General features: G+C 48.7%; 1 protein-coding gene across 1 annotated transcript in view; it reads left to right on the top strand.

The window, feature by feature from the left end:
* CHD7 (chromodomain helicase DNA binding protein 7) overlaps positions 1–14,023 on the top strand; it is a 444,235-nt gene that overhangs the window by 143,624 nt on the left and 286,588 nt on the right. The window contains exons 15-22 of the mRNA XM_067712237.1: positions 97–352; positions 6,091–6,301; positions 6,959–7,154; positions 7,441–7,608; positions 7,821–8,000; positions 10,913–11,023; positions 11,110–11,315; positions 13,657–13,856. Of these exons, the coding sequence (XP_067568338.1) occupies positions 97–352; positions 6,091–6,301; positions 6,959–7,154; positions 7,441–7,608; positions 7,821–8,000; positions 10,913–11,023; positions 11,110–11,315; positions 13,657–13,856 (1,528 nt within the window). The remainder of the gene's footprint in view (positions 1–96; positions 353–6,090; positions 6,302–6,958; positions 7,155–7,440; positions 7,609–7,820; positions 8,001–10,912; positions 11,024–11,109; positions 11,316–13,656; positions 13,857–14,023) is intronic.

The raw sequence follows: 14,023 nt of genomic DNA, 5'->3' as shown, positions 1-14,023 counted from the left end.
GTAAATAAATACGAGAATCGTGGTTTTTCATGTTAGTATATATTATACCATGCAAGCAAGTCATGATACCGGTATTTACTTGAGGTCCTTTTTTAGGTGCAAAAACTCCAGGCTATTCTAAAGCCAATGATGTTGAGACGTCTCAAAGAGGACGTGGAAAAGAACTTGGCCCCCAAGGAAGAAACGATCATCGAAGTCGAGCTAACAAACATTCAGAAGAAATATTACCGAGCCATCCTTGAGAAGAATTTTACGTTTCTTTCCAAAGGTGGTGGTCAAGCTAACGTACCCAACCTTTTAAACACTATGATGGAATTACGGAAGTGCTGCAATCATCCCTACCTTATTAACGGTAAGCTGCCCGCCTGGCACCTTGTTTCAGTAATTGTCCAAACCCCAGAAATCCTTTTCTCCCTCCAGACTGATGATGTTACGGTTCATAATCATCCCAGTGTGGGCTTCATCATCTTCCTATTCTTCACAAAGCCTCCTTCTCTGTAGCCGAGGGTGCAGATCTGTTGTCCCCGCCGATCCCTGAGGCAGGACCTCCACTCACCTTTCCTGTGTCTGCATCTCACCCCTTGAAGGGAGGTGTTGCTGCTTGGTGGCTAGAAGTCATCAAACATGGTAACAGTTAAAGAGAAATTAGCCCCTGATTGAGGTTTCCCTGCTCTGTATGTGTGTGTGTTTAGGTCAGAGAAGTTAAAGAGCAGCTTTGGGGTGAGAGGCAGCTGTCAGCTGTCTCAAGACTTTGATGGGAGAAAAGTTCTTGCAGTCTTCAGGCCTCTAGCATCCTTTCTCTAAGAGTGAGAGGTTATCTCGAGTGTTGATAATAGTTGGTTCCTGGTGCTGACGGATGCTTCATGGTCTTCCTGTTTTCTTAACTAAATTGATAGTGTTATGAACTGATATGAGTAAAAACCTGTATCGTACCCTTCTAAAAATCATTAGAGGAACAAAGCTTTCATGCCTATGATGTGTAAGATACTCTGGGGAATACAAGAACCTTCAGTTGGTGAGGGATTGAGATTAGGAAAGCTGTTAGAAAGCGATGGCATTGAGACAAGGATTTTGCCAGTCAGGGTTAGAAAAAGAAAGGGCATTTAGGCTGATGTAATCACATGAACAAAGAGAAGGAGGCAAGAGAACAAAGGGGGAACCTGCCCAAAGTATAAAGGACGCGTAAGAAACGGTGGGACAGTGAACCTTAGACACAGTGGGACCTTGTGGGAAGCCCAGATGCTAGCTCGTGGAATTTGGGTGAAGCTTGGAAATGATTAGAGATGTGATTCAGGATTGATCTGGCAACACGGTATGAAATGGACGGGAGAAGGGAAAGACATACAAGCAGAGAGCCCCGCTAGGAGGCGACTGCTGTAGTCCAGGCCGGAGTTAATATGGGTTAAAGAAAAGTGATGGCCAGCTAAATCAGGGTGCTTGTGTGCAATTGTAATTGGCCAGCAATTCAGTTAGGTTCCTTTCCAGGGGAGAAGGAACAAAGCCAGGTTTGTCATTATCACACTCCATGAGGTTCAAGCACAGCTAAATTAAAGAGTTCCTCGTCTCTCCCCGTTGCGTAGCTACACACGTACCGACCACCTCACATCCAGAAGTTGCAGTTACTAAACGACAGAGTAGTCCCCACCTGGGACTGTCTCGACGCAGCACACGAGGTCGTGGCTGTGGTGTGACATCAGTGGATGTCTTGTTCAAACTTTGCGCTCGTAGCTTGGTCTTTAAAGAGAGTATCACGTGTGATGATTGCCTCTTTAATGCTGCCAGCCTGCTAATTGCCATGTGTTTAAGAGCCTGTGAGGCCACTGTGGCGAGTGTCACCAGCCTGGTTCTGAGCTGGGGAGATGGAGTTGGGGCTGAAGGTGGTTGATGGTATGAGTAAAACTCTGGTGCATGGACACACGCACGTGAGAGAGACACACACACACGTTTTCATTTAATGTCTGTAAAAAAAAAAAAAAAAAAAAATGAGGCACGGTAGCTTCCAAGGGGAAAGAAAAGGCACTAACAAAAGCTGAAATGCTGTAGCAGGACGTGTGGGAAAGGAATGTCTCCCCAGTGGCTGGTAGAAATCCGCCCTAGTCCCATCAGTTTACCTTGTTGGTTTACATGCTAATCACGTGCCTTGAGCACTCTGAAGGGGGCAGCCCACCCCAAACCACGGCCCAGAGGTCCCCTCCCTGGCTGACGGCTCTCCGGGGTCATCCTGTGTCACTCCCTGTTGGCAGAGGTCCTGAGGACTTCCCAGGTGTGGATCCATGGCTGCTGTTCTGATCGGTCACACCTCGAGGTCAGCTTTTCTGTCCTGACAGCAAGTTACAAGGTATCTGTTAAGCAGGCATCCTTAACATGCCTTCGCGTTGGGAAATGATAGTAAAAAAAAATACACACATGGACGCACCGGGTGCTACAGCTGCCCAGATGACCTATGTAAAGGTTGTGTTTCAGAGGTTGACCCAGGGCCAGGACTGTCTGTTCTCATCCACAACCTGGAGAAGGAAGGACAGAAGTACTGACCCAATGCCAGCTCCACGCTCATTTATCGAGCAGTTACAGGAGGCTTTCAGTTTTGAAAATTAAACTGACATTTGGGTTGGTTGTGAAAGAGCAAAGCAGCCCCGGTCAAATGAAAGTTCAGTTCAACAAAGCACAACATTTCTGTGATCGTGGACAAGAGAAGCAACTGTTTGTGTAGGTTGAGAGCGATAACATCAGCAAAGCGGAAAAAACATTAGAAGTGATTGTAGAACACAAACTGTACATAAATGAGAAATGTCTCTAATATGTACTGAGACTTTTAAGAGCATCGAACAGTGTTAGGCGACCATAATAAACGCTTGGTAAGTGTTGCTAGTTGTTTTTCTTGCTAAAAGTTGAGCAGGTAACTGTATGTTGCCGTATGTGAGAGTGAAAATGATGTTGAAGACTTGGTAGGGGCCCCGATGTTTCAGGGCGACTTACGCATCCTCTGTTGGTGGTGGGGCGAGGACGGTGGAGAGCCGTGGGCAGAAAGAAGACAAGACTGAGCTCACGTGATGGAATGAATTTCAGAGAGAAAATGGTAATCTGCAAAAAAAAATAGTTTCTTGGGCTTCCCTGGTGGCTCAGTGGTTAAGAATCCGCCTGCCAATGCAGGGGACACGGGTTCGAGCCCTGGTTCGGGAAGATCCCACATGCCACGGAGCAACTAAGCCCGTGGGCCACAACTACTGAGCCCGCGAGCCACAACTACTGAAGCCCGCGCGCCTAGAGCCCGTGCTCTGCAACAAGAGAAGCCACCGCAATGAGAAGCCCGCGCACCGCAACGAGAGTAGCCCCTGCTCGCTGCTGCTAGAGAAAGCCAGCACGCAGCAATGAAGACCCATAAATATATAAATTAAATAAATAAGTAAAATTTAAAAAGAAAAGAATTTCTTGTTTGTTTGCGGCTAATGTGGCCAGGTGACATTGCAGCTCCTGCCCTCACAGTGACCATCTGTTTAAGGAAACAGACTTCCACACTTCTTCAAGTTATCTCTGACACACACACACACACACACACACACACACACACACACACACACTTTTAAATGTAAATGCAGGACTTTAGGGCAGTGCCAACGGTGTATTTGGGCTTATCATAACCTATTTCCAGTTAATTTTCTGATTTGATATTTACAAATCTAGCATCAAGGTAAATCTTTAACTGGTGAACTTGCAAATTCGGCCTTGTAATGACTCAGAAGGGAGGTGCTGCCTTCCTCCCCAGCTCCTTCCCTGCCCTCTTGTCTTCAGCTCTTCTGGGCATCATACAGTGCAACAGGAACCACATAGGAAATATGTCTGCTGATACGATATTTCTAAATGAAGTGTTCTTAGTGTCCACTGGCTGCCACTCTAAGAACCTAAATTCACAGCAAAGAGCTGAATTGATTAATTCAGGAGGAACTTCTGTCAGATAAGAAAAAGTGTATTTTAATTCTGGCTACTTTTGATGACATGAGAAATCATTGGTAATATTGAAAAAACAGGAAAGTTATTTCTGTCATATAGATAAATTTAAAATGAAAAAATTAAATTTACTAATTAGACTGAACTTATATTTTCAAATTTTTTACTAAAATAACTCAAACATGTTTATTTTGTCAAAACGATTGTTTCATTTTTAAAAGCTATTCACCGACCATTAGCTTAAGCTAAAATGCTGTATTTTGATTATGGACTGTAATCCTAATATGAGCAAAAAATAACTGCCCAGATATTATGAGTGAAATCTATTTCTGACTTGCAGAGCTTTTAGTATATTATCCAACAAGAAAAAACTTTTTGAAAAGACCTAATGTAATATATGGATGTAAATCTGTTTCTCCTGTCTCCTGAGGGCCTTCTTGTCCTGAATCCAGAACCTAGATTTCTAAATTTCTTGCCTTGAAAAACATTATTCAACTTTACACAAGAGTATTTATTTAAGAATATTCTTTATTCAAGAATATTCCTGCCGATTCTCTTAAACAGCATTTTGGTTTTTACCTTTTCCTAGTAAAACCTTTGCCATTTGTTTCACTTAGATTAACATCCTGAACATTAGCGTTTTATTCATGTGGAAGGGGGAGGGAGAGACAGCAGTTTGGACCCAGCCGGCATTTTCTGCCAGGCCCTTCCTGAGAAGTAGCGATGCACTTTGCGCGGACCTCAGTGCCCGGTCCAGGCATTAGTGACTTTAATCTGGTCTCAGTAAGATCCTTTGTTGATTAATAATGAACAAGCTGTGTTTCAGTGTGTGACCGTGTCATGACTTAACTTGCCCAAGTGCCCTGAAAACGGGAATGGAGGGCACTTCTGCCCCACCCACTGCTGTGTGCCACCGTTCTGTCCTCACGGCTCTGGTGGCCCAGCTCACGTGACCTTTACACCCTGTGAGGGTCCCGTATCCCCATCCTGTGCATAGTTCGTTCACGTTTAAAACCAGTGGTAAGAAGAGTAGTTTAAAGTTCCTGGTACGGTTTAAGGCTGAGGACAAATCCCATTAGATGATTTTGTTTGTATTTTCCAAAGGATAGGTGACCACCCCTCTGTCCCCAGGGGAGAGGGGCTGGCTGAGCACAGCTGCCGGCCCTGATTGACCCCCCCGCCGGCCAGCGCGGCCGAACCCCTGCCGCCTAATTCTAGTTAAGCCACCTAAGCGGCTGCAGGCAGCTCAGCCTGCTGCTCCCTGAGCCAGCACGTCTGGGGTCAGGGGAGGAGGTGGAAGGGCTTCCATCCCTGGGAAGGTGCCTCTCTCTCCAGGCTTCTCTCTGATGCAGCCAGGTCTTGGAGCAAAGCAGAGGTCTCTTGTGGGGCGATGAGAAAAAGAGGGTTAGGTATAGAAGTCTTTCATGAAACAGAGGTCAGTTTTTGTTTTTTTAAAGCTTTGGATAATTCAGGGTAGAATTTTTGTACCTTAGGAACTCACCAGTTGAGAATGAACGTGGAGGGAGCTGCAGAGACCGCAGTAAAGATATGCTCAGGCACCCTGAGAAATCCCTAAAATGACCCTGGAAAATGGGCTTCCTGTTGTCGCAGCCCTTTTGGCTGTACTAATGTGCAGTTGGATACACAGACGTCTGCCCTTGCACCGTAACTGTTAGAACCCTGTTCCCTTGTCTCTTCGTTTCAGAACAGATTCTGTTATTTGTGTTTATATTCAGCTAGTAAACAGTTCTTCCTTTCTTTAGCATTTTAGGTTCCAGGTTTTCTGTAGGTATCTGGCCCTTGGCTTGTTTCTGCCACTTCTGGCTGACAGTCTGTTGTTGAAATTCAGTTTCTACAGACAGCAAACATTTGTTTGTTGGAAAATGTGGGGTTTTTTTCCCCCCCACAAACGCCTAAATGTGCTGCGCTTAAAACTTTGATCCCTTCTGTACTTCCACGGTTCTGTGTAGACCCTCCTTGGAGCCCGTGGACGGATGTGTGTTCATAAACACGCGTGCGGCCTCCCGGCCCTTACAGTTTGCAGTGGGTTTCGAAAGCAGGTTCACCGTTCTTACTACTAAAAACAGTATTCCATACCGTAACAGAATATTACAGCGTTCCCATTATGCTCTCCAATCTCTGCAGGTGCTGAAGAGAAGATTTTGGAAGAGTTTAAAGAAACACACAATGCCGACTCTCCAGATTTTCAGCTCCAGGCGATGATCCAGGCTGCTGGGAAGCTCGTGCTGATTGACAAGCTGCTGCCGAAGCTGAAGGCCGGCGGCCACAGGGTGCTCATCTTCTCCCAGATGGTGCGCTGCCTGGACATCCTGGAAGACTACCTCATTCAGAGACGGTGAGGGCCGCGCACCGGGCTGGCGAGCTGGGGTCAGAAGACGGGGCTCCACGCGCTTTGCCTCCAAGTGGCGTCGGGGGGGAGTTGTTTTTTTTATATATATAATTTTTTTGGCTACACGGCACGGCATGCGGGATCTTAGCCCCCTGACCAGGGATCAAACCCGTGCCCCCTGCAGTGGAAGCTCGGCGTCTTAACCACTGGACCGCCAGGGAAGTCCCTTGAAGTGGCGTTTATAGTAAAGGGGATGGAGTAGGGGACATGTGTCACACCTCTTTTTAAAAGCTGTAGATGGGCATGACGGCTATTCCATGCGACACGTGCTTTTGTGGGCAGTTCTGCTTTCCACTTCTTTCCTTTGGCTAGGCGAGAATAGTTCTTACCGAAAATTGAAATTGTTTGTTGTTTCACTGTTGGAGGTGTCAGCCCTTTTCAGACACTGGAGAGGAAGCAGCAGGAACTTTAATCTTTGGGGCATTCGACCAGTTGTATGAAAAACTACAACAACACCTATTTGCTCTGAAATTTATTTCTGATAAATAATGCCATCCTGTTAATATATATCCCACATTATAGTACTTGCTTTGAAACACCAAAGAAGGAAAAGCGTATTTTGGGCGTTCGTCAGGCCTCCTTGTTAACACTGACATTTTCTAGGTACCCGTACGAAAGGATTGACGGCCGGGTCAGAGGGAACCTCCGCCAGGCAGCTATCGACAGGTTCTCCAAACCTGACTCTGATAGGTTTGTTTTCCTCCTGTGTACAAGGGCAGGAGGTTTAGGCATTAATCTTACTGCTGCTGATACCTGCATCATCTTTGATTCCGACTGGAATCCCCAAAATGATCTCCAGGTAAGCATGCAAGAAAATCTCCCCGATGCCTCCCTCTCCCACTTTTGAAAGTCATTCTGCTGTGTCAGACCAATAAATTAAAATCGTGTAGTCGCTCAGGCAGTGTCCCGTGATTGGGGCAAATGAACCAACTAGTAATCAATTTATTAATAATGTGACAGTAATTTCTTAGTGTGTTAACCCTCTTCTGTTAAACTGCACCCCTGTTTATTGGAACAGATGCTCTTATAACTGACAGTCGAATCTTTTCTTTCTTTGGTAGCCATTCATTTCCTTTTTCTTCCAGGCTCAGGCTAGATGTCACAGAATAGGACAGAGCAAATCTGTGAAAATCTACAGGCTGATTACAAGGAATTCTTACGAGAGGGAGATGTTCGACAAAGCTAGCTTGAAGCTCGGTCTGGATAAAGCTGTCCTGCAGTCCATGAGCGGAAGAGAAAACGCTCCCAACGGGGTAAAGCACGCTGCCCACACCGTGCATTCACTCTCGCTCCATTATTTAGCTTATACTGAGAAATTTTCCGGCATCTGATTATCTTTTGGCCTCGATATTTTAAGCATATCTTGTCACACTTTCCTTTCTTGTCATTAGGGTTTACCCTCTTTGAGAAAGGTGAATCATTTGTTCAGTCTACAGGCAATTCTAAAAATATTTCTCTAAAACAGGTACAGCAGCTTTCCAAGAAAGAAATAGAGGATCTTCTCCGGAAAGGGGCCTATGGTGCCCTCATGGATGAGGAGGACGAAGGGTCTAAATTCTGCGAAGAAGATATCGACCAGATTCTCCTCCGGCGAACCCACACCATCACCATCGAGTCTGAGGGAAAGGGTTCCACGTTTGCTAAGGTGCGGATCGATCCCGAGCGGCGGGTGTTCTGCGGCAGCGGCACGGAGTTTGTGTCACGCGCTCCCGGGAAGCACACGTGATGTCTGCTTTATGTTGCACGTCACGAGATTAGTGATTAACTCCCGCTCGATGGGGCCCCCGATGCACGAAGCACTCGTTGTGTTTTGGGTTCTCTTCTCTGTACCGGGCCTCGGGGTCACCCTCACCTTGTCCCGGCCCCGCTTCCCGCCTCGCCAGGCTCGTCCTTTACCTGTGTTCCGGCCCCGCCCTCTCTGCTTCTTGAGCCTCTGCTCCGTCACCCTCTCCCCGCTTTCCTGTGATCCTGACCCCTGACAGCCTTCAGACCAGTCAGCTCACCCCTATCTGAAGAAGACCCCGTCTGCTTTCCGCTCTGGCTACAAGCCCGCAGCTCTTCTTTCGCAGCGAAGAGCCACGCACGCGTTATCTACGCAGCTCTCTCCCCTGCCTCCCTTTCTGCTAATTTCCCACCTGCCAGCTTCCACCCCTCCCTCACCTCTCCACTCCATCCCCTCCGCCCAGGACCCCTTCTGAGGCTTCCCCCATCCACACCCAGGCCCAGTGCCACACTTTCATTTTTAACAACTCTATTGAAATGGAATTTACTTACCGCAAAATTCCCCTACTTTAAGTGTACCGTTGAGTGCATTTCCCGTATCCACAGACTCGTACAAGTATCCCCACATCTAAGTTTAGAACGTCTCCATCACCCCAGTAACAGTCCCCCCACCCCGCCTCCCGTCCCCTCCCCCTCGGAGTCCTGGCAACCCTTCAACTGCTTTCTGTCTCTCGAGGTTTGCCTACTCCGGACGTTTCATATACGTGGAATCATACAACGTGTGGTCTTCTGTGCCTGGCCTCGCTCACTCAGCATGTCTTTGAGGTTCATCCGTGTTGCAGCACGCGTCAGACATTCCTTTTTGTTGCTGAACAATATCCCATTCTATGGTTATACCTCGTTTACCACTTGATAATGGACATTGACTGTTGATCCATTCACTAGCCGATAATGAAATTTGGATTGTTTCTGTTCTCTGGTTATTATGAATACTGTTGTTACAGACATCTGTGAACAAGTTTTTTGTGGACATATGTTTTCATTTCTCTCGCATATGTACCGGGAATGGCATTACTGGGTCGTATGTTAACTCTGTGTTTAATCCTTTGAGGAACTGCCAGACTGTTCTCTAAAGTGACTGTGCCATTTTCCCTTCCTACTAGCAGTGTTTAGGGTTCGAATCTCTCTGCATCCTCACCAGCGCTTTTCGTTGGCTGACTTTTTGACTACCGTCCTGTTACTGGGTGTGAAGTGGTAGCCCACTCTGGTCCGATCTGCGTTTCTCTGCTACTGTTTAGCATCTGTTCGTCGTCTTATTGGAGAGATATATATATATATATATATATAAAATCTTTGGAGAAATGTCTATTCAAATCTTTTGAACAACTCTGAACTCTTTTGAGGGAGTTGTCTTTTTTATTGAACTTTAAGAATTCCAGATAAAAGTTTCTCATCAGATAATACAATTTGCAAATATTTCCCCTAGTCTTTTCCTAATGGTGTTTAATTTTAAGAAGCCCACCCATTTTCTCTTTTATTGTTTGTGCTTTTGGTTCATTGTTTAACCTTAAGTCACAGAGATTTGCTCCTGTGTTTTCTTCTAAGAGTTTTATAGTTTTCACTCTTAACTTTATGTCTCTGATCCCTGTTGAGTGAATTTTTGTGTGTGATGTGAGACAGAGGTCCAGCTCCCTCCTTTTGCCTGTAGATATCCAGTTACTTCAGCTACTTCAGTTGTCCCAGCTACTCCAGTCTTGAAAGTCTCTCCTCCTCTGGGCTCTGTGACCCAACACCTTCTCGCTCACATCTTTCAGCCTCTTTTCAGGTTCTTTCCTCCATCCTCACAGGCACCTCAGATTCAGTAGGTACCAAAGCAGATTAATCATCCCTGTCCCTCCACCCTCTGTTTGCACGCGTATGCATGTACACACACACACACACCCCTGTTTTTTCACCTGAGCCACACCTTTCAGATGCCAGGGTTGGGTGCTGAGGTTTTCCTGGCTTCCTCGTCCTTCAGGCTTCACATCCACTCAGATTCCATCTCCTTTAATTTTACCTCTTAAAGACTGCCTTCTAGACTGTATCCTTTTCTTCATTTCTGCCGGTCTTCACTGTTCCTCCCTAAACTATGGCCGCAGCCTGTCCTCTTTGTTCTGCCCTCCCTGCTCCAGGACACCGCTGTGGTCCCTCTGGCAGGTGACTTTGGATATGGTCGCATACCTCTTGAGATTATTCCCATCTTCAAAGAGTTCCCCACTACCTCAGGATGGAGTTCAGACTCTGTTAACAGGACATGCAAGGCCCTGCTTGACCCGGCTTCTGCCTCCTCACCAGCTTGACCTTGGGCTACACTCCCCTGACCGCCCAAATCCCCAGCCGTATGACGTGATCACCTTTCTTCTCTGTGCCTTTGCACATGCCCCACCCTGAACGTTTCCACATGCTTTCCTGTTCTGTGGGCTTTTAACACTCTGGTCCAGGCACCGTATTCTGGAGGGCCTGTTCTCTCCTCCCAGCAGTGCCCTCCCTGTACCCTCACCCAACCTGAGCCTGGTTAGGGCTCCTCTCTGTATATCGGCTACACCTGTACGTACCTTTGTTGCCTGTCATTTACTATGCTGTGCTGTCATCTTTTATTTTATCATCTTTTATCAACCCCTGGACAGTGAGCTGCCTGAGGGACAGTCCTTCATCCCAGTCCCATGGGCCACAGCCTCTGGCTCACGGTAGAAGGATGGGTCCATGTTCGAGTGAATGAATATGTGAAAACTGCTTTGCATTTTGCCACTGAGAAAAGCATCTCAAAGTAATGCATGTGTTTTTCCCTTTTAGGCCAGTTTTGTTGCATCTGGAAACAGGACAGATATTTCCTTGGATGATCCAAATTTCTGGCAAAAGTGGGCTAAGAAGGCGGAATTGGATATCGATGCCTTAAATGGGAGGGTGAGTGAGAGGCCCCTTCACAGTCTGCCTGATCTCCCCCAGGGGTTGCTTTTTCAGAAGTTTCCAATGTATCTGCTGTCTTTCAGAACAACCTGGTTATTGACACTCCAAGAGTGAGGAAGCAAACCAGGCTGTACAGTGCAGTGAAGGAGGATGAGCTGATGGAATTTTCAGACCTGGAGAGCGATTCTGAAGAGAAGCCCAGCACGAAGCCACGGCGGCCGCAGGACAGGTCCCAGGGCTATGCCAGGAGCGAGTGCTTCCGAGTAGAGAAGAACCTGCTTGTCTACGGGTGAGTCAGGCTCATGTGAGAGATGGACTTTCATTCGAAAAATAGTTAGAATTCCAGGTGGCGGAGGAAAACCCTGTTTGTGTTTGGATTTCTGTGACTCCCCGTAGCAAATGCCTTTGACGCAACCCGGGCAGGCCTGGGGCCTCTTGGTTAAAGAGCTGAAAGCCGTGCAGATCCTCACGGATTCGAAGGGGGTTTGCCCCTTAAGGAATTGTGTCACATCCACATTGACTTGCTAATCATTAATAACTCAGAGCAAAGTCTCAGAATAACAACCTCTTTTCCTAGTGTACCTTCACATAAAGTTTACCACTATGGTAATCTTTCATTATTTTTCCATTATAAAAACTTGTTAAAGGCAATCGTCTCAACTTGTATAGCTCTTCCAAGTCATCTGCAACATAAATGGCGGTCATTTCAACTCTCTGAATGGGTCGTGTTTCTCCTCCTGGACCACAAGATCCACATCTGACCCATGTCTGACCCTGTGGCGCCCACACAGGGCTCTGAAAGGCAGATGCTCGGCGTGCATCTGGATTCGTAAATACGCCTGCTCTGGCACGTGGCGGGACTGCCGGCGAATGCCGCTCAAGTGAAAAAGCTGCCGCCAAAACGGTATTTCTATAGATCTGGCGACATCTGCTCTGTGATTTTTTTTCTTCCGATGGCTCATCATTAGTTTCAGAAGAAACACAAACATCCTGCCAACGTGGCAGACAGGGCTCCTACCTGGCCCTTGTCTGTCTCGTGGGTCCTTTCTGCGGGCACCCCGGGCTGCTGTTGGGACAGAGGCTTCTTCTCCTGCCGTGTGCGCTGCTCCCTCTGTTTCCACATGCAGCCCTGCCCGCCCACCATCTCCTGCCCTTGACCTCTGAGCAGGCATCACCTCAGCACCTGCCCCAGAGGGTCTCCCTGCACTTGCTGTCACACTCGGCATGTCAGGTGATAGCCTCTCCTGCTGGAGCCCTGGTGAAGGGCTCCGCGAGGACCAGGGCTCCCTCTTCGTGTCCTCGGGGCAGAGTGCGGGGCCCGTAGGCACGGTGAGCGCTGGGTCAGTGGCTGCTTATGCAGTAAAGGAGGTTCCGCTGCAGCCGGTCCTGTGTCTCGGCAGCTGGGTCACCTCTCATCGTCATCTCTGCAAGCCGGGCATTCTTTCCTGGCCACCCCTAGCTACCGAGCCCTTTGCTGCTTCCCCTGCTTCCATGTTTCACCCTAATGATCAAAGTTGAGAATGTTGCTGCTCACTTTAGAGACGGAACATGAATAACTGCTGAAGCTGAGCAGTATGCTCAGGACATCTGTCTTTCAGTAACGCCCTTCCCGCCTCCCATGGGCATCAGGTGTGTTGGACACCTACCACCTGCAGGGCACTGCTAGGACAGGGCCGTGAGCAGGTGGTTACGGCGCCCCCACCCCCCACCCCGGGGGCAGGTGGGCAGGCAGGTGAACCAGCAGAAAGGGCAGTAAACTGGTAAAGCTGCACAGGTGCTCACATGCCAGTGGGGCAGAGGCACGTCCTCTCTAAGATGCAGCTTGGGGCTGTCTGCCCACTGTGGGGGGTGGGGAATCAAAGGAGGTGCGTGAATGGATATCATGAATTAGCTGGGGTAAGAGGGAGGGTGGGACGTCGTCGGGCAGGGAGGAGGAGACAGTTCCCAGCAGAAAGAGCCGTGTGTCCGAAGGCGATTTGAGGAACTGGGGAAACTTCTCTGAAGCTGGGAGGACCAGGCGGGGCAGAGGCGGGGCCGCGGGGTGAACTGTGCCCCTCGCGTGGAGGCTGGTTCCTGCCCTGAGCGCCTGGAACCTGGGGAGGGCACGCTCACGCAGCGTCAGCCTGTGCACTGCACGCGTAGGTCTGTCCACGGTCCTCTCTCCCCCCGTTTCACACAAGGACCTAGGAGCGCTCTTATACTTGGTACCTAGCACCCCTGTCTCAAAGGGAGACCTTTCATGGCCTCTCATTAATTATCAGGGCGTCCCTTGGAGGTGAATAGATGCAGCTGCACCTTTAGCCGCGTGCATCCCTGATTTGGGGGTAGTCATTCCCGTCACCTTCCGTCTCAAACGGTGGGTCAGCTTCGGAAAGTACGAACCATGCCCACGTGAAGTGGAGCGGGGGGTTTCCAGGTCTCAGCTGGGAAGGGCTGTGTCAGCCCCTGCCCGGTGGCGCAGTGAACATGCGGCCGGGTGGTAACGGCACCCTGGATTGCCTCACGATAACCTGATGTCATATGTCGCTAGTTTTGACCCAGGCTCTCCTAACACTGCCACCTGACCATGAAACCAAAGCCGCACGTCTAAACCCAGAGGCACCGTCTGCATGTGAATGTTTGCTTTGCAGCTGGGGGCGCTGGACAGACATCCTTTCCCATGGCCGCTACAAGCGTCCGCTCAGCGAGCAGGACGTGGAAACCATCTGCAGGACTATCCTCGTGTACTGCCTCAACCACTACCGGGGGGACGAGAACATCAAGAGCTTCATCTGGGATCTGATCACGCCCACGGCCGATGGCCAGACGCGAGCCCTGGTCAACCATTCCGGTGGGTCGGCGTCGCGCCTTGTGCGGTGGGGTCCCAGGGAGCTGTCGGGGACGCTCGAGATGTGTCCCAGACCCCGTGTGTCCCTGCCTTGCACGGAGATTCCTGACCCTGACGCCATAACCGGGGTCGTGGAGAGCTTCTGTTGCTATGGTTATCATGACTACTCT

This window comes from Pseudorca crassidens, chromosome 17 (genome assembly GCF_039906515.1).
Source record: "Pseudorca crassidens isolate mPseCra1 chromosome 17, mPseCra1.hap1, whole genome shotgun sequence".
Taxonomy (NCBI): Eukaryota; Metazoa; Chordata; class Mammalia; order Artiodactyla; family Delphinidae; genus Pseudorca; species Pseudorca crassidens.
This window is presented reverse-complemented; position numbering and strand designations above follow the sequence as displayed.